The sequence below is a fragment of the Heloderma suspectum genome, chromosome 1 (genome assembly GCF_057233095.1).
Source record: "Heloderma suspectum isolate Gila_16-S chromosome 1, 16-S_ref, whole genome shotgun sequence".
Classification (NCBI taxonomy): domain Eukaryota; kingdom Metazoa; phylum Chordata; class Lepidosauria; order Squamata; family Helodermatidae; genus Heloderma; species Heloderma suspectum.
The window spans coordinates 374217471-374243984 of record NC_139458.1 but is presented as its reverse complement, the minus strand read 5'-3'; the positions used below and the strand labels follow the sequence as shown (position 1 = coordinate 374243984).

General features: G+C 42.8%; 1 protein-coding gene across 5 annotated transcripts; it reads left to right on the top strand.

Moving 5' to 3' along the window:
* The first annotated feature begins 53 nt into the window (after nt 1-53).
* MEMO1 (mediator of cell motility 1) lies at nt 54-26514 on the top strand. 5 transcript variants are annotated; one of them, XM_084828262.1, is made up of 10 exons: nt 54-477; nt 12079-12160; nt 13146-13214; nt 14241-14353; nt 15299-15410; nt 16995-17137; nt 18986-19062; nt 22066-22170; nt 24565-24780; nt 24877-26514. In XM_084828262.1, exons 1-9 carry the CDS (start codon nt 417-419, stop codon nt 24694-24696), a joined length of 894 nt encoding a protein of 297 aa, XP_084684388.1. In that variant the 5' UTR covers nt 54-416; the 3' UTR covers nt 24697-24780; nt 24877-26514. The 5 variants fall into 5 exon arrangements, with proteins under 5 accessions (XP_084684388.1, XP_084684389.1, XP_084684391.1 ...); XM_084828263.1 differs by having other exon boundaries at nt 24565-24660; nt 24877-25198; XM_084828264.1 differs by lacking the exon at nt 54-477 and adding an exon at nt 2492-2933 and having other exon boundaries at nt 24877-25204.

Here is a 26514-nt window from a genome sequence, read left to right as displayed (position 1 = left end):
GAAGGGCTTTTGCTTCCCTTTGCCCAATGGGAAGCCACGCTGGTGTGCTCCTTATGCCACAGGAGCCGAGTTAGGCCAAACCCGGCGGCTGCCGCCTGCTCTTTGCGTTTCGCCCGGGCGGCGGTCGCTGCCTCGGCCTTTGTCCCCCTCAGGCGCTGCGTCCGTCGCCGTCTCCGCTCCCTCCCCCAGGACCGGCGGGCCCTCCGGCAGCGTGCAGCCTCGCGCCGTGCGCCGCTTCCCCTGCCTGGTCGCCGGCCGCGCGGTGCCTCCGGCAGCGCCGCCACCCCCCTCGCGGGGGCTTTGGCTCTGCCGGCGGGGGAGGAGGGGGATTAACGCCGCCGCGGCCGGGCTCGCCTCCCGCGCCCCCTCCCCTCCCTCCCGCCTCCCCCAACACCATAGGCGGCTCAGGCACCAAGATGTCCAACCGAGTGCTCTGCCGGGAGGCCAGCCACGCCGGCAGCTGGTACACGGCCTCAGGTACGGGCTGGGTCGCAAGCCCCTGTGGGCGGCGGTCGCCTTCGGGGGCCGGGACGGGGTGTCGGGGAGGGCCGGCGTGTTCGGCGGTTCTGTCGGAGCAGGCAGAGGAGTCGGGCTGAATTGCAGCACGCCAGCTCGCCCTTGCCTGCCCCTGTCAACTGCTTTGAAAGGGGGCTCGGACCTGAGGAGCAGCCTTAAACGTTTGGAATAAATCCGCATTCTGCATTAATCCGAAGCGCCCGGTGCCGTCCTCGGGATCATTACAGTGCCGTTCGCTGTGCGTTGAAAAGGGCCAAACTCGAGCGCCCAAGCATGAAAGCCTCTCTGGGTTGAGCTGTAGGAGGGAAGAGGGATAAAGGATGTTTCGGGTAACTAATTTTCGTTAAATTCAAGAAAAGGAAAGAAAAAAAGAAAGTATCTTGGCATCTTAAAGAGGAGCAGATTTATTGTGGAATAAGCTTTTGTGGCCCTGAGTCTCTGTCGTCATTTGCAGCAATCTGATGAAGGGACTGTAGTCAATAAACGTTTTTGCCACAATTGGGCTGCAACCCTATACATGCTTATTTGGGAGTAAATCCTACTGAACTCAATAGGACGTACTTCTGGTGTAGGCGGCCCTAGGATTGCTCTGTAAGCCTGTTAATCTTCAAGACTCCACGAGACTCATTGGTGTGTGTGTGTATGCTTGATCGGCATTAGGAAGTCTTGATAGGGCTGGGGTGGGGAAAAGGATGTGTTGCAAAACCGCCTGGAGATGCTTTGAAAGTTGCTGGGGAGGCGCCCCCTGCCCCTGGGGTGGCAGCGATGATCGCAGAGGCCAGCGTGGGTTGTGCAGAGGAGGCTTCCCCTTCTCTTTCGCCCGGGCTGGTGGGCCTTTGACTGAATCAGCACTTTCCACCTGGTATGCTGAGGCACTTTTCTACAACCTCGATTTGCTCTCGGCCTTTGCCCTTTCTCTTCTTTTCCATCCCCCAACAGTGAGTTGCTCAGCCTGCCGAGGCTGGACTCCAGAGGCTCGAGAGCACCTGAAAAAAGGATGTTCCGTAATGCTGGCTGGGGAAATTTCTCCTGCTTCCTCTTCTCTTTGTGTCCTCACTTTGAGGAAGGAGTTAGCAAAAAGAATCTGGTGGTGGTTTGGTGCTGAGTTAAGAAACCTGAAGCGTGTGAATGAAAAGGGGTCATTTGGGGTAATGCGGGGGAGGGGGAAGAAATGGATTATGGGAACAGCAGTTGTAGCTCTGGCTAGTAGGCATCTTGTCTAGTCCAGCATCTTATCGTAACCCACTGAACTGGTTGTTTTGGTAATCATGAAAATGTATGCAATCCTTGAAAGTGATGCTTTGCAACACCCTTGAGTAGAATCAAGGCCTTGATGGCTGTATGTGCCGTGGGGAAAAAGACCCTTTGCCTATCTGTATTTGTATTTTTAAGTCATACGTGCACAGAAACAGGTGAGGAGAATGCCACCGTTAGTGGTGCTTGTAGATGTTATTTGCTGTCCAGTACCATCTAAAATGAGAACAGATAGGACCTGAGCAGTGGTTAGACCTTTCTCTCTCCCTCTCCCCCCACCACCTTTGTTTCTTCTAGTCCACTGAGGAAATGCTGTGTGCAGAACTGCCCTCTGCAGGCTAAAACGAGTATGTTCTCCAGAATGGAATTTCTTCTTCTGTGTATCTTATGCAGCAACCAGAGATTTCACTTGGCCCTAAAAAGAAAAACTTCTCAAGGAACAGGCAGAGAAATTAACACTTACTTCATCTGGCTTGTGGGTTTATGGGGTACAGCAAGTTTGACAAGCGTTATAAATACTGCTGCTTGCTAACTGCATGTTTAAAGTCAAGAATGCTCATCTACACGCTTCTTGTTAGCAACTGTCTCAGTTATCTGGTAGGTAGTCACATGAGAGTCATAACTGATTGGCCTCAGACGCCCAGAGATTTAAAGAATTGGTGAGAGTCAGTGACCCAGTTTGCATGCTGCAACAACCCCATGGTTTGTTAAACTGTGGGTTGTTGTGAGTGAAGCAGGAGCAAGCATGCTGGCTCCAGCTGGCTGCTCCTGCTGAGCTAAACAACCCAGGGATCTCTGTCCCTGGATTGTTGTCTGTGACATCCGAACCCAGAGTTTTAAGTTGTTGGGGAGGAACAACCCAGATGGGTTGTTTAGTTCAGCAAAAGTATCTGGGAGCCAGCAAATTCACCTGCTGTCTCTTGTTCACAGCTACCCAGGGTTTGGTTAATCCCTGGGTAGTCGTGACATGTGAATCAGGTCAGTGTGTTGTAGTGGTTAGATTGCTGATCAGGGTGACTAGGTTCAAATCCCCACTCAGCTATGAAGCTCACTGGGTGATCATGGGCCAATAATTCTCAGCCTACCCTACTTCACAAGAGTTATTGTGAGGATAATGGGGGGAGAAGAACCACGTACACAGCCTCAACCTTCTTGGAGGAAAGGTGAGATATAAATGTAGTAATTAAATTGTTTTGTTAATGTCTAGACTAGATGTAGTTTTTTGTAATATTTATTGGTGTGATTTTTAATTTTGTTTCATATGAATGAAATTATTGAATGTTTTTCTTCTGTAGCTGTAGTTGAGCCTTAGGGTAGATTGTCTCATCAGTGTTTGTTTGCTTAAATGAAGTATGGTTGTATAATTGAAATGGATACATGTTAGTTCATTGGATTCATAGTATTTTAAAGTTTTCATTCCCTTGCATTATGTTGGAGGTCAGGGAAAGGACAAAGATCTAAAAATGCCACCATCTTAACTTGGATCAAGTGAAGCCCATATTAGATCTGATTCTAAAGGCAGTGATGAGTCTAGTTCTGTATTAACTTTCAGAGGCTTAAAATATTGAGGGGTGTGTATGAAGCCCATAGACATAGGGAGGGGGTTGCACAAAACATCTCACCAGGAGTGAGTGCCTCTCCCCCTCTGGCAAGCATCTCTTCCCAGTACAAAGAACTCTCCCCTGAGTTCTCTGTCCATTTCAGCTAGCCTCACCCTCTTGGAGATCTCCGGCATCTGCCCCAGAATGGGGGAAGAGTTGGTTTCACGCATCATGCTATTGTAATGGGTGTCTCATTCCCAGACTGTATTCACAAGCAGACCAAACTCCAGTTTCATGGACCTGCAGTCTGTGCCTTCCCTGGTATCAAGTTCCTTAGATGTGATGGGATGAATAGGAGCAGAAGTAGTCCAGATCCAGCATTTAGTCTTAACTGTGAGAGCAAGAGGAAAGAGGTCTGAACTGTTGCTACTTCTCCAGTTTCTCTTGATGCATCTGAGGATCCTGTCATTAGTTTTAAAAAGTCCTCTTTTTACTCTAGCTGGCTCCTTCTCATGCTTTCTCCCTCCACTCAGCAACATTTACCTCTGCATCTCTTGGTTGTTTGCCAGTGGAATAGGGTTTTGACAGCATCGCCACCAGAAGCAGGGCCTAGCTTCCTGGTACACAGACAGTGTTGGAATTGGTTCTGGCTCTGACTGGTGTTGGGAAGTTCAATAGGGAGAGGAAAAAGATTCTTTGCATCCTTAAGTTCTCTGTGCACTTCAGAAGTTTTGAGGGAGGAGAGGGTCAGTAACAAGGGTGGGCAATTACAACTAATGGTTGGCTACTAAGGTAAACCAAAGTTTTATGGGTCCCTGAATAGACTAGAGTGGGTAGGGAAGCTGGTACCCTCCAAATTTCTGCACTACAACTCCCCATTTGCCATTCTAGCTGGGGCATATGGGAGTTGAAGTCCAAAACATCTGGAGGTCATCAAGTTGCCTACTTCTGAACTAGAACAGCATCAGCACATTAATAAATAAATAAATATGACTCTGGTTGAAAAACCAATGTGACAATGGATAAAACTGAGAGGTATGACTTTTTTTATGAAGCATACAGATCTACTTCATCTGTTCCATACTGGCCATTGAATCCAGGATGGGCGGAAACCAAAGAAAAGGGGTGCAACTGGATGGTGGAGGATAGAATTATCGATAAGATAAAATTAGGGTGCTGAGGAGGTTGCTTGAGTGGATGTAATGTTTCAACCTACTCATACAGTGGCCAAACTAGCTGGATGCATTGCAGAATAAACACATTCCCTACTCTTGAGAGTTGGCAGCAAGACAAAGAAGGTTGAACAGGCTGGCCAGACAGGTTTCCCGGGGTCTCTTGCTTACTCTACAAAAGCTTGACATGAGTTTAGCAGTTACAAGAGAACTTGTATATGCTAGCCCATTTTGCTGAAGCAAATGTTTATTAACTGCCAAATTATAAAGTGATGTGCAAACACAAATTTTCTTTGTTCTTTAAAAGAATCTGGTGACACCCTGAAGACTATCAGGTTTATTGTGACATATGCTTTCATGGACTAGAGCCTTCATCAGATGCATGAAACATTATTTGCACTTGGAAGACATGTATATACATAGTCATAGTGAAAATATTATAAATAGTTGGACTAAAAGGCCACAAAATGCAAGAAGTTGTAACAATTCAATGTAAACCTTAAATGTGTACAAGAGAAGCACAGTGATCATTCCCAACAACACTAATAGTTGATATTGTTATCTGGAAGTTTTATTTAACAATGTGCTGATTAACAGTTCTTGGAATACTTTATATGAAAGGATTCTTGTTCAGAATTATATTTTGACACATCTAAAATTTGAGCTGAATTTCTCCTTTCAGTTGTCCATAACATTGCAATTATGAATTTGTTCACTGTGTTCTGTTTTGTGCCAAGATCTCAAGACTCAAGTTGATGTACTGAGATGAGGGTCTGTGAGGATCTTTCCAGTGTTCTAATCTTAGATGGCTTGATTTTAAACAGAATTCCTTGAAGTCTGTTGTATTTCTCTTGCCTTGTCTCAGTTAAAGTTGGATGTTTTCTCCCAAATGTCAGGACTTGTGCATGTGCTTGCTTCACTTTTAGGCCCAGTTAGCACATATCATTTACAAGCGGCATGCTTGTGCATGCTGCTCGATTGTCCTTCCATCCATGGTTTCTTTAGTGTTGCATACTAACGGGTAATTCTGGCTTGTCTTTCCCTTGACAAGCCAGAGCCGTAAGCCAACTCCAAACCATGGCTTATTGTTACATCTGAACCAATCAATCCTCAGTCTTACTGCCGCTTGGGAAGTCCTCTCGTCTGAAGAGGTCTACTTTGCAGACATAATAGTGTACACTGTTAAGCAGTGTGTGAAATATGCTGTTAAACCAGGATGCCGAAGAGGAGCTGAGCAGTCAAATGCATGAAATATGAAACATATTTAGAGGACCATAATGGGAGCTCAGAAATTCCATTTGTCTCATTTTGTTCTGTGTTATGGTCTAGTCTGGAGATTATGAGTGCTGTGCAATCAAGTTTCCAATTTTTTACTAGTTTGCCTGTCCACACATACCAATATTAGTCACTTGTGGCACACTGGTGCCCCTGAGGGAACTTCCTTCCAATGTTCATCATATCAGCCTGGTTGCCTGAAAGTGATTCTTACTCATCATAAACAGACAGGCCAGAGGCTATAACCAAGCCTGCATAACGGTTCCTTCTGCAATCTCACTTGGGAATGTAGTGTCATAACTGTCATAAAGGTATTTATCAGGCATATAAGTGATCCATCTAGGAAACTTTTAATGTAATTGTGTGGGATATAAATGTTAAAATAAATAAAATATGCAACATTTATACTCTGTGTCTGGATGTTTCTGTATTTATGATTCATGGAGTAAATCGCTTGGATTGTGTTCTGAAATATACTCTCAAACTCTCATTGATCTTTGGCTAGACTACTGTTGGACTCTTGCTACACCCTAAAGCCCAGTCAGTGCAGGAGCAACATTCCTAGTCATGCTTAGGAGATCAGGAGCATGCCAAAGATTTACTCTCTTCTGCTGTACAAATTTCCTTCATCCCCTTTTCAAGTTTTAATCGTTGTTTGCTGTTATTTCTGAATCTGCAATAATCTGGTTAGAATTAAATAGAATTTGCAAACTCATTTCAAACTCTGGTTAAAAGTGGAAATCTGGTTAGCGTTAAACCATTGTTAGTGTTGAAGCAAGCCTAATGTAAGTAATACATTTATTGCTCAATCAAAATATCATTGTAAAAGATGCAAGCATAATGCTATACCATGGTTAAAGCAAACTATGGGAGGAAGGGGGAATCGGCATGCAAACTCATAGCATGCTTCTGATCTTTTAATTGCAGTTAGACTTCTCAAACTTCAACTTAAGTTGCTGTGATGTGTGTTTGGGCCTTAAGTTAGTTTTATGTACTTTATTTTTCATCTTCTTTTGACCGTAAACTCATTTTTTTCAGATTATATGAAATTAATTAAAGCAACTCTTCAGTTTTATTTTCTGAAAGTAGTAAGACTGTAACTTGACTGAATTCAGGGTTATTGTCCTCTGAACTTATTATTATTATTATTATTATTATTATTAATATTTCTATACTGCCCCATAGCTGAAGCTCTCTGGGTGGTTTACAAAACAATATACAAAGTTTAAAAACCATTTACATAAAACATACGGACAAACAACATATAACTAAAAACAACTTTTAACGAAAACCAATTTGTTTAAAAAAATACAACAAAACACATCTTAAAATAACACTGCTTAAAAATTTGATTTGCTTATGTCAGATTTTAAGCTGTACAACAGGCTTTCCCAACCTGGTGCCCTCCAGATGTCTTGGACTTGAACTCCCATCTGTCCCAGCCAGCATGACCAATGGTCAGGAATGCTGGAAGTTGTAGTCCAAAACATCTGAAGGTCACCAAGTTGGGGAAGGCTGCTTTACAGTGAGATAATTTGGGGTGTGGTGGATTTTAGAGTTAACATCAAGTTAGAAATGTTTTGTTTTGACATAGATGTAGCTATTTCCCTCATAGATTGTACTATTGTCTTATCCTCTCATCACACATGGGTTGCTGAAAGCTGTTGACATTTTTTTTACTTCGTAACTTCTGTCTAAAGAAATTGTGGGTAAAACATTTCCAGAAGCTGCTACTGTTGTATGTACAACTTAAATGCATCTTTTTTCTTTTTAAGAAACAGGTATTTTATTTTAGAAATTAAGGGTTAACAATATAACAACAAAAACATCGACATACACTGCCTATTTTGCGTTATTCATCAGAGGTTCTATGCATATTTTAGGGTTGTTGTGCCTGAACATACACTTGTTGCATACATTTTACACTCAATCACTTTTCAATTATTAGCCTTGATAGTTATTACACCCTTCCAAAAGTGGGACTGCAGATTTGGTGGATGGTGGTCTGTAGATCCCGCATTATTTATTTCATTTCTATACCGCCCAATAGCCGAAGCTCTCATTAATGTATCTAATGAAAGGGAACCATGTTTCCAAGAATGAGTCCTTCTTGCTTATCCCTTTGGTCAATCAGTTGTGTTAATTTTTCAGTAAGAACCACCTCCCAGATTTTCAGAAACCATCCATTCACAGTGTACCCTGTTTACATTTTCCAGATCGTGCTATAACATTCTTGCCACTGTTAGTAATAGTAAAACTAGGTCTCTATGTAACAGCTGCTTTTGTGTATCATTAAAAATAGAAGAGCTAATAATGGGGTGCTTAACTGTTTGTCTTGTTATTGAGAAATGTAATTGAGAATGGCCGTCCAAAATATTTGCACATGTTCACAAGCCCACCACATAGGGAAGAAAGTACCTTTGACCTGACCTTTCCAGCAATTTGGGGAAATATTTGTTCTAATATTTAGTTTCACAGGTGTCAGATGCCACCTATGCATTAGTTTTAGATGTGTTTCTCTAATTGCTGCTGAAATAGACATGTGGGTTCTTTTTCCAGATTGTATTCCATTGCATATCTGTAATCTGTTCCCCAATATCATTCTCCCAAACTATTTTTAATTCTCCTGTTGTTCTGCTATGAAGTGTCATTAACCAGCTGTAGATACGAGAGACTAAACCTTTAGACCTCTCTTACGAGCTAGCACATTCATTTTCGAAGACCCTGGGGAGTCAGGTTACCTCATTCCTTCGTTTTAGTTTTGAAGCAAATCTTTGTATTTACTTAAATGCATCTTTGAGAGCAGTCTTAATCTCCAGATCTGCTGGCTGGAGGGGGTTAGGATGGCATATAAATGCTTCTTTCATGGTAGAGAGCACCTTGGTACTCCTGTGGAAAGTTCTGCGAGTGCAGATCTACTACTGGCAGTAGGTGGGCCCTTTTCCCCCCAGCCCCCCCCAAATACACCCCCCCCGGTTCAGCGCTTCTAGACGTTTTATGTTTCTAGTCCTACCACATCTTAAGCACTAACACATTATGACATGACCATTTGTAGAAAAGAACCTATGTGCATCTGATGTAGTACATAGTTGCCTATAAAAACTCATGCCACAGTAAATGTCTTAAAGGTGCAATAGGAACATTGTGGCCAAAACACTAATAACACGATCCTGCACAGATTTCTCAGATGTATGCCCCACTCTGCTTGGTAGGGTTTGCTCACTTGGAAATGCATCTAGGATTGCAGCCAAAGCCAATTACTGAGCAGAGCTATTCTAAGTTGTGAGGGTGGGGCGGGGATTGAAGTGACAGATGACTCGCCACTTGGAAAGCCCTGCTGGCTCTCTAAGGGGTGTTTTTCCCCAGAGAATTTTCCATTGGTTCTTGTTTTTTTCCCCTTCGCTTCTCTCTGCCATTGTTTTCAGCGGGGAGGAAATTACCTGTGGACCTGAAGGGAATGGCGGGATATAGGTTCCAGCAGATCCAAGGCTGTCTCCACCCCCACAACACCCTGTTTCAGGGCCTACTTACTGCTTGTGGGAGATCTGCTCCATCTTTTAAAAAGCATTAAAATCATTCCAAAAGAGAAAACGTTTCATATAAATTTCTTTCAGAGCTCCCCCCCATACTTCTGCTTTTTCCACTAGAAAGACAAAGTGTGTGTGTGTGGGGGGAGTTCCCGCCCCAAATGTTTTAAAAAAATTCCACCCAGGCCTTCACATCTCCAGGTAGGACTCTGTATGCCTCAGGAGTGTTTCTAACAAAGTGTTTAGTGTTGCAGCACCTGTCCTTTGAAATGTGCTCCATGTTAATGTTACAGGTGTCTTTAGTTCTAATCTTTAGACATCTGCTTAAGACTACTTTAAAAGCCAATGTTAGAAGAAATGACCCATTGGTCCAGGTTCACATGTCATGCTCAGCAATCTGCAAATGAGTCGATTGTAGCCTGTTGATTAAAAGTAGAGGTGGCAGCACTCCTGCTTGTGTATGGCAATCCATGGCTTGTTTAAACCACGGGGTGTTGCTACACGAATAGATTTGTTCTCTTAATGCTGAGCCAAAACCTTTCTAGTGAGGATTGACAACTCAAAATGGTGGCAAGGGCAAGTGGGTTGATGGGCAAAACATTACCCCAACTTTGAGGCTGTTTGCCTCTGGTGGTGGTGGCTTTTTTGTGCTGCAATAGATCCCCCTTTATTAGTGGTCCCCCCCTTACACCCTCCAGATGCTAGCTCCTGTGGAATCTTGGGAGGAAATGGTGGCAACTGCAGCCAAGAAGAGGAGCTCGACTATTGGCATCTATATATAGCAACAGCATGCAAAAAAAGTTAAAGGAGCCCCAAATATTGAAGCACATACTGAAATTCCTCAATAATTTTCTACCTGTGAATGGCCATTGCTGTGTATGAAATGGCCAGGCTCCACTCTTGAAGGTGTGTCCAATCAATCATGTTCTAGTATGAAATCATTTCTTTTGTGAATAAGCATAATAACAAACATGAAGACTCTGGGGGAAGAGCCTTTACCCTGGCACTCCAACTGCTCACAATTTAGTAAGAAAACTTCCTTCCTGTAAGTCAACCACAAACAGCTCTCAAGCCCACGGTAGTGGGAGGGGAGAGCCATCTCCTAACCCTGTTGTGGAAACTCTGAATGTCCTGTAGGCTCCTCCCAACTCCCCATTCTTGGCACTAACCATGCTTAGTGTTAATTTAACTCCAAACAATAGTTTGCGAACCATGCTTTGAACATGACTGAAGAAGATGTAATGCTAACCACGCTTTGCAGAATGGAAGCTTAGCAGGTATTCCTAATGTAGTTTGGTAGCACCAGATGTCTACCTCCTACTGATAAGGATTCTGCTGTTGCTATTCTTCCTGACAAGTCAGAACTGCAGAATCTGTGATGGCTGGGGCAATTGGGAATCCAGTTATGATTTGAGACCCATGATGCTCTTGCCCTTCTTCCAATGTGTAGAACATGGGTTAAAGTTGCTATATAATCTCTTGACATGCCTACCCAAAGTAATAGATAATAATCCTTCTTCTTACACCTTCAAGTCATATAGCAGAGCTGGACAACACACAGCCCATAGACTGCATGTGGCCCCTCCCGCCCCTAAAAATTCATTTTAAAAAGTTTTTGAAGGGGGGGAAAGGTCTACGTATTGTCTACGGAGCACCAAAAGGATAAAAACAAGCTAATTTTGACCCTTTTGCACTTTGTAGCCACTATAGATACCATTTAAAGAAATTATCTTACGGCACCTGCGGAGACTTGTGACCCATGGGGGTGGTCCAGGGGGTGAAAATGGACCCTGTACCGCCTGATGTTGCTCACCCCTGTCATTTAGGGCCAGTTTATACCACACAACAGCCCACTGAGGGTTGTTTAACTCTTGGTGACTCTGCTGTGCATACTGGCTGCCGTTTTGTAGCAACTGAGGGTTGCCACACTGTGCAAACCTGGCCACCGTGGGACATGCGAGGGTTAAACCCAGCTGTACTAACAAACTATGGTTTGTTAACCAAGAAAAAAGCACAGTTCACAGCCCAAGAACAAACCATGTGTTTTTTTTCTGGGTTGTTTGTGGTTAACAAACCATAGTTTGTTAGCAGAGCAGGGTTCACACAACACAGTAAGCCACAGTTCTACAAAAAGCCATGGTTCACTGGCAACCTACACTCAACCCATACGCAACCTTGAGTGTGGGTTGTCATTCTGTGTGAACTCAGTCAATGGGCTATGTGAAAGTTGTTTGGCCCTCGTATAACCCACGGTAGCCAGGTTCGCATGACACGACAACCCCTAGTCGCTGGTTGAATACGCAAAATGGTGCCTGTGGTGAACCACGGCTTGTTGCGCGAACCAGCTCACAGGAATCTGATCTTTTCTTCTCAGTGCTCTTCTTTAGCTAAACAATTTAGCTAAACAGATCAGATCAGCTAAACAGAAAAACTGAGCAGCTGTGAAGAGGGAGCTATTTCACCAGCCTGATTACTGATGTCTGTGGTTTCATTTTAGTTGAAATAGTTCCAGGTACTAATGTGAGTAAATATAAGGCAGGAATCAAACAGATAGCTGCTTATCAATAAGTCTGTTACTGTATTAATAGCTTTCCAGTTGTTCTATAAATTTACTAAGTAGTTTTTCTGTCACAACTCCTTAAGATACCAAACTTGTTTATGTTAAAAATGAAATTTGCACTGTTAAAATGTACTACTGTTGAAGCTGTAAGGAAGCATTAAAATGACACGAAACAAAGTCTAAGGATGGTTCTAGGGTGCTGCCATTGTTTAAAAATCTGTCTCTTCCTGTAGGACCTCAGCTGAGTGCACAACTAGAAGGTTGGCTTTCTCAAGTACAGACTACAAGAAGACCTGCTAGAGCCATTATCGCACCGTAAGTTGTTTTGGTTTCTTTCTTCCACATGCTGACTAGTTAAAAAGGGCTGCACAGAGTATTAACGTTCAAACATTTGGAGCAAAAGTGGTGCCCATAGGTGTGGGGGAGTGAAATGCTCCTCCCAGTTCATGTTTATTACTCCTGTCAGCTTATTTTTTTGGTGCCACTTTCTTAAATCTATGGGGTTCTAATCTTGAGTTGGATCCAGAGTAAGTTAGTCAGACTTTAGTTCCATTGAAATCAACAGGAATAAGTTCATACATACACATTCATTCATTTGTACAAATATATATATTTGCTCACACAGATTCCTCTTCACTGTTGCTCATCTGTTTCTTGGGCAGCGGGGGGTGGGGAGATCATGGAGAGGAGAGGGTTAAACATCCTCCTGCAATCTCTCCCCAACCCCCTCAAGCTGCTGCTGAAGAAACAGCTGAGCAGCAGTGAAGAGGGGGCTATTTCACCAGCCCAACTGCCCATATAGGGCTGGCAAATCTCAGTATGGAAACCAATCAGGCTAGCAAAGCAGCTTTCTTTGTTGCTGCTGAGCTGTTTCCTGAGCAGCAGAGAGGTGGTCATGGAGAGGGAAGCCTCTGGGAACCACCGCTTCAAGGCTCCAGACACCTTGAAGTCACAGCTCCCAATGGAGCTGGCTTTCCTCACCTTTCCTGAGAGGATGTGGCTTGGTGGAGCGGGAGGGGCCTTGGTGGGCTCGCTGGGGAGGCCTGGCAGGCCAAATCCGGCCCACTGCTGGATACACATCCACTGGTTCAGAGTCACATAAGCTGAGCAGCTCCTGGTTTTCAGAGTACCAGTTGGGCATGTTGCTATTGCATTTTTCAAGTATAAGTTGAATATCTGCTGTTGGTGAAGTCCTTTATAACTTCAGCAAGCTATTTCTCTACATAGGTCACCAGTACTCTGACTATTTCTGTACAGCTAATTTAATGTTAATTTAATGCAATGTATCTATTTTTTGTAGACATGCAGGTTATACTTACTGTGGGTCTTGTGCAGCTCATGCTTACAAACAAGTGGACCCTTCAATCACGTAAGTAGCGTTAGAAAATTCTTACATCAAGTAGATTTGCAACTTGATTTGCTTAGATGCTGGCTTTAAGATAAAAAGTGGTTATTTTAGGTAGATACCTGTTCAACAGTGTCAGAAAGAGAATAGGTTGGCTCTAGAGTTGCGCTGAGGGGAGATCTGCTGATGCTGCAGGAAAGGGGGTGAGGTGGCGAGGTGGCATTTTTTTGGCCAATTCCACCTCCCCAGCCACGTGCCATTCCCTATAAAGCTGCTTTGAGGGCTGGAGAACCCTCCTGAACACCATGGGAAGTGGTACTGGAGGCTGCAGGAGGAAAGAGGAATTGGCAAGAAGCACCACTCTACTACCTTCCTCCAGTGTGGAGCCTCCATTTGATCTTGATTCCTCCTGCCAGTGGAAAGAACCCTTCCATTTGCAGGGACCAAATTTGGATCCAACCCAATGGAGATAGCTTGAAGCTTGCCAAATTGAATGGAGAATCTTAGGCAGTATGCTTTGTAGAAAACCTGAGCATGTGATAATGCTTTCTGAGGCTCAAATGCCAAAAGCAAAACATTGTAAAACTGATGTCCCTATCTCCTGCCCGCCCCACCCCCCTCATTCTTGCATTACCTTCTGCACTGTGGTTGCCAACAGGATATGAAAGTGTTTGGGATCCAAACCATACAAATATGCATATGTACGTGAAGCCATTTGTATGCAGGGTGGGGTGATTTTTAACCACATCAACACTGTTCTTCTGGTTGCACGAATGTGTTTAATCATCTTGGGCTGTGTGCAGCCAGCTTCATATTCATACTGTTCTCCATGTGATTCAGCATGGAGCAACCACACCAGCAATCACACTACAAAAATAATGTGAAAGTAAGAGGAGGGATATATCACAGTCATTCTATTGTGATCCTTTGTTATTCTTTCAGTTATGAAACCCTTTGCTCAGACATCGCAGTCGTGGGGAAATAATGGAGTTATATTTCTGTGGAGTAGACAGTTGCTAATATTGCGTCTTTTCTATTCATCATCATCAGACGGCGGATCTTCATCCTTGGGCCTTCCCATCATGTGCCCCTCTCTCGATGTGCACTTTCCAGTGTGGATTTATATAGAACCCCCCTATATGATCTGCGAATTGATCAAAAGGGTAATTATATATTCACAGCTCTTCCAGTACATAATAGTTTTGTTGTGGCCTTGCATTTTAACTGGCTTACCTCTAAATGCTTTACATGAAAATCTTAGCTGTACTACTGCATGGTATGGTGCAGGAAGTACGGGTAAGCATTGATTGTTACTTCTGAGCCAAGGGTGGGCAATATGTGATCCTCCAGGTGTTTTGACCTACAACTCATATTAGCCTTAAACAGCATAGCCAGTGGTGAGGGGTGAGGGGAGTTGTAGGCCAAAACATCTGGAGGGCCACACATTGCCCATCCCTGTTCTATGCTAACTTCTCCAGAAATGGAATGCTAAAGGTATGTGTCATTAGTTTTGGGGAACCTACTTTTCTAGGCTGACTATGCTGAATCAGAAAATCAAAAGTCACTGTTCCCAGTCCCAATTTCTCAACTGGGAGCCTTGAATTCAAGATGGTGTCCAAGCTGGTTTCTTGAATGAATGCTTCCTGTTTCTATGGCTGTGTAGGAGCTTGCTTGAGAGAAACAATCCAGAACTGATTGGGGTTTTCAGGTACCTACAAAATCAATAGAATGCATACTAAAATGCCTGACAATATCAATTCACAAAATCAGTATTCCTTTTGTAGGAGACAACAATCAGTTCTTCCCATAAACAAATATTCCCCAACAGGCCCATAAATGTTTATAGGTTAATTTGGAGTTGGCCTTGCTGCACTGGTTACTACTATTAGTCTCAATTCATAGTGTTCTCTCTTATACAGTCATAAAGGAAATGCTGTAGCTTGGCACTTTATGTTGCAACACTCAGTTGAGAATATTTACTCTGTCCTAGTTTGGGTTAAATGTAGTCTAACCAGGAAGCTTATGAAGCAGAAAAGAGAGCTTCTTATTCAGTGGTTGCATCCATTTACTATTTTTTAGTCATTCTAATATATTTGAAAACTTCTCAGTTTATGCAGAACTGTGGAAGACTGGAATGTTTGAACGTATGTCTCTGCAAACCGATGAAGATGAACACAGTATTGAAATGCACTTGCCTTATACTGCTAAAGCCATGGAAAGGTACCTTGACTTTTAAATAGCTGCACAATACGTAGAATTACATACATGGATCTCCTACCTATATCTATGGTCTGGAATAGTGGAATTTATTTTTCTTCTGTCCCACTAGTGTTTAATATGTTAGAATCCTCAATATCCTTAGGACTTGAATCCACAAACGCTCATTAAAAAGAGTAAGATTGAAACATTGAGACCTACGGATAGGCTATTATGTTAAAAGACTAGAAATTGGAGGGATGAGGGGTAGAGGTTCTGGTAGTTGGAGCATAGCGATCTCCACCTTCCTTTGCTGTCATACCTCCTCTTAGCTCAGTGCCCCAATTGTCCTCGCTCCTTCCCTGTATGATTTTTAAAAATTGGCAGAAGTCAAGAACATGCACTGCCTCAGTTTTCATAGCTTATTCCAGTTGTAGGAAGCCCGAATCTTGCTAAATTTAGCATCTTGCCCTCTAGAAATTATATGTAAAATTATATTAGTCTGTATGTTAATGAGGCAATGAAAATCATTTACCTTGAATAAGAGTAGTGTGTTTGGTACAAGGGGGGATACAAAAAGAGTAATCTGTCTTCAGTGCAAAGCATTCTAGTCCTGATCCGAAACATTTTCACCAGAATTTCTACCTGCAGTGTTCTGTCTTGGAATGCTGCACTGCTTCAGTTGTTGAAGTATTTCCTAAGCTCTTATTTGATCACACACAGATAATTCCCGTAATAAAGAAGTGGTCATTGTTAGGTTATCTGCTTCTGACAGGGAGAGTGTGTGCTAGTGGGAGTGTGTAGTGTGCAGAAAAGAGCCTGGCTTGGACTGGTCATAAATATAGCTTATTGTGCTTTCTTATAATATGCACTTTTTCATACTTAAATGCAACTTAGAGCGCAATCCTATGGCTGCTAGTCAGCAGCTAGACGGCCATAGAATAGGTCGGTTCCCTGAGAACTGACTTCCACCCCCTCCCATGCTGCCTCGTAGGCAGTGCACATCGACCCCATGCTCTGTGCTCGTAAGAGCAGCATGGAGCAGCGAAAACAGGGCATTCCTGGGGGCAGGCTGGGACAGGGAAGATGGAAGTGTCTTTCTGACGCTTCCTATGCATTGTCTGGCATGTCCACCCCCCCCCCCACTTCCTGTGGCTAGACAGCCAAAATTGGCTGTCTAGCTGCAGATGCAGGGCGGCTGAAGCATAGAGGGAAAGATCCCCTCTGCGCTGCTCCTGCCCTGCATTGGATAGGCGGTCGCCTCCAAGCTTGGAGGCGGCCGCCTATCCCAATAGGATTGTGCCCTTAGAGTGTGCTGGTGAGATGTAAACTTTTTTTAAAAAAAGCTTGGTGGAAAGTATGACAAATTTAACTTGTGATACTTTTTAAAAAAGTTGATTTAATTATTTTAAGAAATTCTGAATTCACAATCTTGCCCTTCACAGCCAATTGGGTGTGTGCAACATTCTGCATATGGGAGGGACGCCTACAGGATAGAAATTTTGCATGTGGGCACGGCTCAAATAGGAGGGTGAGGAGGGGTTTCAGCAGGGCATTGATCATGTACTGAACCTTTACAAATACAAGCTTCTTTTTTCCCCCCTTAAGCCATAAGGATGAGTTTACCATTGTTCCTGTCCTGGTTGGAGCACTGAGTGAGACAAAAGAACAGGAATTTGGAAAACTCTTCAGCAAATATTTAGCAGATCCTTGTAATCTCTTTGTGGTGTCCTCTGACTTTTGTCATTGGGGTAAGTTAAACCATGTTAATAGTTTTGAACCCCCACTGCATATATTTGCACATACTTCGCAAACTGCCATTTTTAATTAAAATATGTTTTGGTTTGACAAACCTGCTTGAGCAAATTGAAGCTAAACGTGAACTTCTACACACTTGTATAGTGAGGTGGTGGTGACAACAAAGTTATGATCATCCTACTTAAGGCCCAACAGTGGCTTAACATACACAAGGGGTAGTATCCAACTGTTACATTCCATTAGTGCAAATGACGTTGCGCTAGCAGAAACTAGGTCCTGAACTATGGTCAAGAGAAGAATCCAACTAAAGTTACATTTGGGCAAGCATGGTTGTGCAAGTGGTTGTGCATTATGCTTGTGCAACCCATGGTGCAACCCCTTGCGCATAACTCTTGTGCAACCTGTTCTGCATAACACCTGTGCAACCTGTTGCGCAACCCCTTGCGCAAAGCTCTTGCACAACCAGTTTCATGTAGCTCTTGCACAACCAGTTTCGGAACTGCTTGCATAACCGGTTGCACAAGCGTAAAGGGCAACTGCTTGCACAATGGAAAGATTTAGTGAAGCTCTGCTAGTGCTGTTGGAGTTTGCGGAATGACATCTTTGGTTACTGTTTAAGGTCTTAAGAGCTAAATGTATTGTCCCAAATTTGTTCTCCATGTAATGAAGTATTTTGCTTTCTAAACAAAAATAAGCACTGATTAAGGGTAGGAAGAATTTGTAAAAACTTTTCAGAACTTGCATTACAAACTTATATCAGATAATTTATTATTTATTTATTTCATTTCTATGCTGCCCAATAGCCGAAGCTCTCTGGGCGGTTCACAAAAATTAAAACCAAACAGCACACAATAAAACAATCTAAAATATATAGAACATTAAAACCACAATATAACAATACAACCACAATAAAACCTAGCAGCAGTGCAGGAGTTTAAAATACAGATTTAAAACAGCAAAGCTAAAAGTTTAGAAAGCTAAAATGCTAAATTTTTGTTCGTATTTGTTGCCTTCTACTTGGGTTAGAATTGCAAGGCCAGCAAAAAGACACACCTGTGATCAAGGGAGTTGTTTTTTTCCTGGCTTCTGTGTCATTTTAAAGTTTCACAGGTTATTACCAGAAACATACCAGAGGTGTTACAATAGGACAAAGCGTGAAGAGCATTATATTTCTTGCGAGCGCTAGTGGTTTTTGTAGTATTAGCAATTAAAAAAGACAACTGTTCTGGTATTTTGCACATAGCACTTTTACAGAGTAATGCAAACTAAAAATAAGCCTGTACCAAATTTAGCAGTGACCAGCATTTACTGTAAATTAATTAAGAAGCGTTTAATGTATGACCACACTGTATTTCTATGGTGCTAGTACAGAATATATTTGCATTTTAGGACTGTTTTTAATATGGTCAGTTGCTGTCTTTTTGGAATAATTCTATTACAATAAAATGTAATGAACGATGATAGCTTAAGATTCAGTACAACATGGTTTTACCTTGCCTGCTGAGATGCCATTCTGCTTCATTTTTTATCTTAACCATATATTAGATGTTTAGTTGCTTTTTAATTTGATATGCTTTGGGTCTTTTGTTGTGAAGTGTATTGGATTTTTCATTTTTTTATATAATTCAATACAATACGAACAGTAAACATTTCCCTCATCCCACTCTCCCTGTCCCATTTCCTCCTCTTCAGGTTTCCCCCTCTCTTCTTAATAGCCTGTATTTAAAAAGTAAAGGTTTCGTGTATATGAGTAAAACAATTGTGTATGAATAAAATATATAAGCAAAAACTGGATAAATAAATAGTTACATAGAATTTTGGGGGTGTTTTTTTTGCTTAAGGGCAGCGGTTCAGATACAGCTACTATGATGAGTCTCAAGGGGAGATTTATAGGTCCATCGAACACCTAGATAAAATGGTAAGTATAAAAATTGTAACATTTTGTAACTTCTTACTCCGTAATCAGCTTCTCCTGAATATTTTGAATGCATCTCGAATTTGATCAAAGCACCATATAGTACATGTTAACTGCATTCCCATTTCTCAGAGCTGTTAGCTGTAAACAAACACAGTGTTCTTCATTGTGAAAACTTAACTAAGTTATTTCAAGAGTCTTGAAAGAATGTGGCATTTGTAATAAGCAGGAATTGATGCCATCTTGACAAATTAACAAAGACATGCTCAAAAAATGATACTACTTGTTGCTTAAATAATCTTTTGAACATTTGTGTCGGACAACCAACACAGGAGGCAGGCAAGGAGTCAGGGTGTTCAGGTGAGCAGCACTGATTCACTGGCTATGTAAGGAGAACTTATTGAGTGTTGGGATAAGTAGGATGAGGGGTAAAATGGCAAAAATGTGGCTTGGGGGACTTCTAACACCTTCACATAGTGAAGGCCTGGTTGGGCGTTGTCTGTCTAGAAATGCAGTTGGGGACTGAAGGCCAAAATTGGTGAAGAAAAGCTTTCGTTGGGAGCTATTTTTGGAGCAGATGCAGATCCTGACACATTTTGAGTTCAACCAGTAATTTTAACAAGGAATGTTTTTGAGTAAAAATGAACATTTCCAACTAGTGGTGCTCAGCTATAACTCAGGTAAAGGTAAATGTGGTGCATGCTAACGTGGAGGCAATAAGTCTGTCTGGGAGCTATATCGGTGCCCTCTTCTCTTCCCGCTTCTGGCTGTGTGACTGAATTTCCCCAGAAAACAAGCCTCCTTTTACAGTAATGCAGGTTTAATTCATCAAATGTGTTTTGTACAAACTCAGGATTATTTTACTTTCCTAGTTCAAACAGCAAAAAAGCTTGCTTAGTAGGAAGCATGAGGTCAACTTTCAACTTCAAAATGCTGCTGCAGAGATCTTCTGAGATCCCAGGTGTACCTCATGATCAGTTTAGGGACTTTAAAAGCAACCCAAAACAGCTAGGATTCAGGTTATTTTGGGATCTTATCTAAAATGGAGAGTGATCAGTTGTAACAGACTCCTAATATTGTGGCACTCATCAAAGATGCAGTAGCTGTGGATGAGACTTGGCTCCGTAGCAGCCATTATTTGTTCTCAGCCTACCCTTCTGCAAGCGCTCTGTGCATGCCGGAGAACTTCGGGAAGGGAGATTTCTCATGGAGTAGGTAGAAGCAATGCAAGTCTCCCACACTACTTCTGCGTGCTCCAAAGCTGAATGCAATAGAGCAAAGGGAGCTCTAATGTTGCACAGATCTTTACAGTATGCAGGAGCTTCTGCCTGCTCCACATTCAGTGTGGCATAAGATCCAGTGTGCTGCTGGATTCTGGTGAATGAACTTGTGGAGGCCTTGCATAGAGACAGGGGTAAGGTTCAAGTAATAAATATGCAAAATTAGTCATTTAAAAGGAGTAAATTGTTCCAGTCCTTTTCATTGGCTGCTAAATATATTGCAGGTAGATACATCTATGAATATGTCCAAGGCAAAATGCAAAAAGATATAATTTAGTGTCTTCTGTTTTGATAACTTCAGGGCCAGGTAAAGTAATTCAAACTAGAAATGGAGTAGTTGGAACTGAGTGGATTGGAAAAGGTGAACAGTCTTCATAAAGAGCAACATAAAGCCATTAAAATGTAGGAAGGTACAAAGCCAGCTGTGTTTTGCACACTGTTGCATCTGTAAATATCTGCCTGTTAGGCAGATGTTGTGAGGGGTGTGTGTCAAAGTCCAGGATCACCCATGGTAGCTTTTCAGAACTGCTGCTTGTTCATTCTCTCAAACTAGTACTCTGATCGCCTAATTAAATTTGATCATCAGTAGGTTCAGAATGGAAAAAAATAGTATTTCACACAAGGCACAGCTGCATTATGGAATTCCCAGCTATAGGATGTGCCCACTATCTTAAAAGGCTTTTTAAAAAGTCTCAAACATACAGAGGCTCTAGATGCTGGTGACATATTATGTGGGAGGACTGTTGCTTTTATATCCTCCTTCCCTGTTAGCTGTCCCCACCAGCAGCCATTCCATCAGGCTGTATTGAAGGGGATGAGAGGGGGAAGCGGGGCCGTTCTACCAGCCCTGCTAAAAGACCATCTCTATAAAGGCTCCTCCTCCCTCAGCTGTCATCTCCAGCAGCCATTCTAGCAGCTGTATAGAGCGAGATGAGAGGGAAGGCAGGGCCATTCCACTAGCCCTGCTGAAAGACTTAATGTTTTCCCCATCTTCCCTCCCTATTCCTTTCTCCTTGTGTGTCTTTTTATATTTTAAGCCTGCAGGCAAGGATTGTCATCTTTTACTGATTATTTGTAAGTCTTTTTGGCTGAGGAGCATGATAAAAATACTCTAGATAAATACATTGCACATGTCTTTCTTAGAGCCATTTATTTGGCCACTGAAGGAAACAAGACTAGAGTGGATGAAGCTTTGGTGTGATTCAGCAGGGCTGCTGGACTTCAGCAAGTATCCAGTGGTTACAAATAGTATTGTGAAGAGATGCTCTCTGTTGTTGGAGACTACAGTGGGTTCCATGGGAGGAGGTGGTCTTTCGTTATATTGGGTGTAGACCTTGTCACTTTATCACAGGATGCTAGCCTTTGGATTTGGAGCTAACATGCAAAGGGGAAAACTCTTAATGGTGCTGGTGTGGGTATAAAAGACCTCCTGCTTTATGTTGATCATGATATCTGAACATCCAGAACAGCTGTTTTCCAGCAGTTTGTTAAACTGGTGTCAATCTTATTCACAAATTGTTTTGTATTCATAATACACAGTAATGCAGTTTTAACTATCAAATATAATGCTAAGCTGTATGACACTGGGTTTACTTTAAACTTTTCCTATGTTCCAAGAATGTTTTCTCTTAAAATAGATGCTTCTTGGAAAACATGCTTGGCATGAAATAAGTGTTTGTCCCAAGTAATAGCTTTAGAATTAATTTTATTTTGATGTTCTCTTTAGGGTATGAGCATTATAGAGCAGCTTGACCCTGTGTCCTTTAGCAATTACTTGAAGAAATACCATAATACAATATGTGGAAGACATCCCATTGGCGTTTTACTAAATGTAAGTATTGTTAAATGACGTCTGAATGCAGTGATTCCCAAACTATAGAACAGCAGTGGGGAATCTCCAGCTAGCAAGGTCTAGGGCAACCTCCATGGGCACTGCTTGCCCCACACTCAGCTCGCTGACTTGGAGCTCGGGGAGGAGGCAGGGAGAGGAATCCCCTTGTAATTTCCACTCACAGATCGGCGATAACGGGGATTCCCCTTACTTAGTGCATTGCTCCCCCTCCCGGTAGGGACAGGGAGCAGCATGCTAAGTGCTTCACCTGCCCTGTGTCATCCTCTGTTAGGGAAGGGGTGGGTAAAACTCATCCCCAGCTGAACTGGCAGCTGGGAAGCTCCATCCAGTGCTTTAGCCGGGGGGCTTCACCTGCCCTGAGTCATTTCCAGTGGGAGATAGCTGAATGCTGCATATTGCCCCCCCACCCCATTTAATAAGTGTTTTTATTTTTGAAGGCCGCCTTAGGAGGACTCCTGCCCTGAAAGGGCTAGAAATATTTTAAATAAATAATAATAAATCCAGCCCCCATAAACCAGGCTCCCACATTAGAAGTGAACACACCTGGTGGGTGGGGAGAAGTCCTCTTGGGGTGTCTGCAGAGAAGAATTAGCAGTGCAGTAGGTGTTATGTACTCCTACTCACCAGTCCCCTCCTGTAAGAACTGCCTGTATGGGGTTGGGATCATATGTCTGCCAAAGACTTCTGGTTTGGCCCCTTTCCTTTGTCAAAATATTATGGTTTGTCTTCTTTTTCATTACCAGGATTGCATGTACTGTTGGATTTAAAAAATCTGTACCATGATAAGCTGAGTTCCTTATATAAATATACCAATCGAATAAATGCGTTTCTTAGTTTACATAATCTAATCTACATCTGCTAACAATGGGGAGTGATATTGAGCTATGTGGAACACTGAGCTCTTCCCTATAATTACTGGAAATGCTCATGAACCCATTGCTGCTCACAGTATTCATTGGGCATTGCCTATACATTAAAGCCAGGTAGCAGCCATAACACACACAGTTCTATCCACCCCCCTTTCCCCTAGTTTTCTGGAACAAGCTTATGCTGGTTTAAAGCTTTTAATTGTGGCAGGTTGTGCAAAAAGTGCTTTTCTTTGCTGTTGAGTAGAGTGTGAGTGCATTCGCATGCCACAGCAGTAAATCGTAGGTTAATTAACCCATGATTTACTGAGGATGCACGGAGCACATGAGCCACTTCTGGGTTGCAAAACAATCTACAAATGTCCCATTTGTAGGTTGTTAGCATGACATTCAAACCCAGGCATGCTGGATGTTCTTGGGTTAAACAACCCAAAGTTAATCTACATTTTGTTGTTAGGTTAACTCTGGATTGTTTAACCCATAAACAACCCAGAGTGTCTGGGTTCGCACAACATATGAATGGGGAGTTTGTAAGTTGTTTGCAGTCTGGAAGTGGCTCGTACGTCCCTAGGAAATCGTGGGTTTTGCTGTGACCTGGTTTGCACATAACGACAATCCAGAGTATGAATTGTTGGTTGTTACATGCACACCCTGCACTATGGTTTAACAATGGTTTGTTAACCACAAACAACCCAGAGTTCACAACCCAACAACAAACCATGGTTTTACTTCCTGAATCCACGATTCAACAACAACTCATAGAGGCTGTTTGGACAATTGAACAGCCGACTGTGGCTTATTTAAGCCTTGGTGGGCTGCGGCACATGCTGGTGACCATTTTGAATATTGAAACCACGCCCGCAGCTTGTGTTATCCAAACCTGGGGACTGCGGGTTATGAGATGGTTAAGTAATGCTCACATAACCCAACAGTAGAACATGGATTGTTTAACCCTTGTACACCCCACGGTCTCCAGGTTTAGATAACACAACAAACTGTGGCTGTGGCTTGAATATTCAAAAATTGCCTGGCACGCACCAGCACACGCTGCGATTCACCATGGTTTAAACAAGCCACAGTAAGCAGCAGTGATTGTGTGAAGCAGGCCTGTATCTATTCTTTAGAGCAGGGGAGGCTGGGACCCTGACAGTTTCTGCCTGTAGCTCTAAAAAAAACCCAAACATTTAGTGCAGCTTGAATTTTTCTCTGCTTGTACAATTCTTCACAACCCAATCACTTGCTCATTCCCTTCTTCCATTTAGTGGCTGCTGGAATTTTGCCTTGGGGAATATGGACACTGGAAAGCTGTCTTGACCACCTGAATAGCTAGAAAGCACGTACTAGGGAGTAGGCTCTCCCTATGACTAATAAGGGAAAAATGCAGAATGTTCTGCAAAAGGTGTATTTTCGCATTTTTAGTGTTCATTATGGATATGCAACGGGAGTCAAAGTGCTGTTAGAGGTCATTTTATAAAAACATGAACCTTTTGGCTTTCCCCCCCTCTAGGCTATCACAGAGCTCCAGAAGAATGGAATGAACATGAGCTTCTCATTTTTGAATTATGCTCAGTCAAGTCAGTGTCGAAACTGGCAAGACAGCTCAGTGAGTTATGCAGCAGGAGCATTAATGGTCCACTGAACCTCTGACTACTCAGGGATGACGCCTGCACACTCAATGGGGTCCCAGCCTTGCCCTTGCAAAGATGCAGTTCCTGGCCTTTGGGTACACTGAAACCTCAAACTAATAGAACTCTTCTTTTTTCTAGTAGGTGTAGTCCTTCCTTAGTTACAACTCATTTTAAAATGCTTTCTTGTTTAGGACAAGGGAAGGAAGGCTGGTGTCAAAATGTTGTGACTTCTAAAAACCAGTGGCTATAAAGGTATGGTGACAGACGGTCCTTGCAAATACAACATGTAAAGCATTTACCACATCCCAGATTTGCACTCTGCAGACCTGTGCACATGTACTCTGCTTTCAGAATAGTTTTGCAAGTCGTAAACAGAAAAGGGTGGAAGCTTTTTATTGAAAATGCATTTATAAAAGATCCTGTATTAGAATATAATAAAACTCCAATATAGTCAATTACTACCCATGTTGTACAACAAATATCTTCTATTTTAGTTGCTAATAAAGGGCTGCACAAACCAAAATGGTGTCGTGTGATTTACATTGGGTAGTTTATTATTCTTTTCTACATGCAACTTTTCTTATCTGCTCGCTATTTCGGAAGTTCTCATGAGTGGTTTCTCTAAAGCAAAGTGAACCCTACTCTCTTAAAGCTTGGGTCTTGCATGCACCGCTAATAGTGTGCAGAGCAGTTCCTGTAGGGCCCTGGTATCACTATAACCTTCCCTCACATGTAGCCTCCTCATGTGAAACCACTCTTCTGAGCACACTATGCCTTGAACAGGCCATTCCGGTTCAGCTGAAGTCCTTAGCTCTCTTCATGAGCTGTTCTTCTTGTGGGAAAAGAACACATGAGGAGAAGAGTGCTTCAGCCCCACCACTCTCCGTCATTGCATCTGTTGCTCTGGATGCATGGAGGGTGGCAGTCTGAAGAGGAGCACCTCCTATCTCTGTAGCGGTGCTCCACACAATCAAGAACCCTGGAATATCAGACCGACAGGCGACTGATGTAGTGATGGAGAAGGGTGGGGCTGGAGCACTCCTCACCTGTTCTTTTAACACACAAAGAGGAGTCCATGGAGAGGGCTTTGGGGTGCTTTAATTTTAAGAATCCCACTGTTCACTTCTCCCCTGGGTCGTATTGTACAGGCTACATTTAGCAGAAGCAGGACTAAAAGCCATGTGCATGGGGGTGCCCTTTGAAGAGCAGTGTTGCATGTAAAGCCAGCCTTTGGGGGTGGGGTTATTGGAGTCTCTCTACACCCTTCTCTCCATCCTCACACTGCAAGATTTCAGTCTAAAGCATAAGAGCTGATGCAAAGGGCTTGTTCACATGTCACAACAGCTCACCGTGGCTTAATTTACCCATGGGAGCTGTCATTTTTGCATGGCGCCGAGCTTGTGTTGTGCAAACCCAGGCAGCAGGGCTTGTTTGAGGGTTAGACAATGCTCAAATAACCCTAAAATAAGCCATGAGCCACCTGGGTTCACACAACACAGTAAGCTCAGTGCCTATGAGGACCATGCAAACATGGCTACCGTGGGTACCCAACACAACAGCCCCATGGGTAAATTAAACCACGGTGGGCTCTCTTGTGGAAACCAAGTCAATGATTTATTGTGCCAACCTGTAATATATAGGATAGACTATGCCAGCAACTGTCAGAACAGCATTTTAAAAATGTGATTTTGTGAGCAAATGGGTTAATACAAATGGTTAGGATCTGAGTGTTAGTGCTAAGTGTTGTCAAGGCTGCTTCTGTTGCTCATTTTATCTCAGTATGTAGTAAGAACTGGATTCTGAAAAATGAATTAAAATATATTTTTTCT

Excerpts from the sequence above, each read along its gene's own strand:
- MEMO1 (XM_084828262.1), top strand. The coding sequence starts at position 417 with ATGTCCAACCGAGTGCTCTGCCGGGAGGCCAGCCACGCCGGCAGCTGG. Across the intron at positions 13,215-14,240 it reads CAAGTGGACCCTTCAATCAC|ACGGCGGATCTTCATCCTTG; the intron begins GTAAGTAGCGTT and ends CATCATCATCAG. Across the intron at positions 15,411-16,994 it reads ACTGCTAAAGCCATGGAAAG|CCATAAGGATGAGTTTACCA; the intron begins GTACCTTGACTT and ends TCCCCCCTTAAG.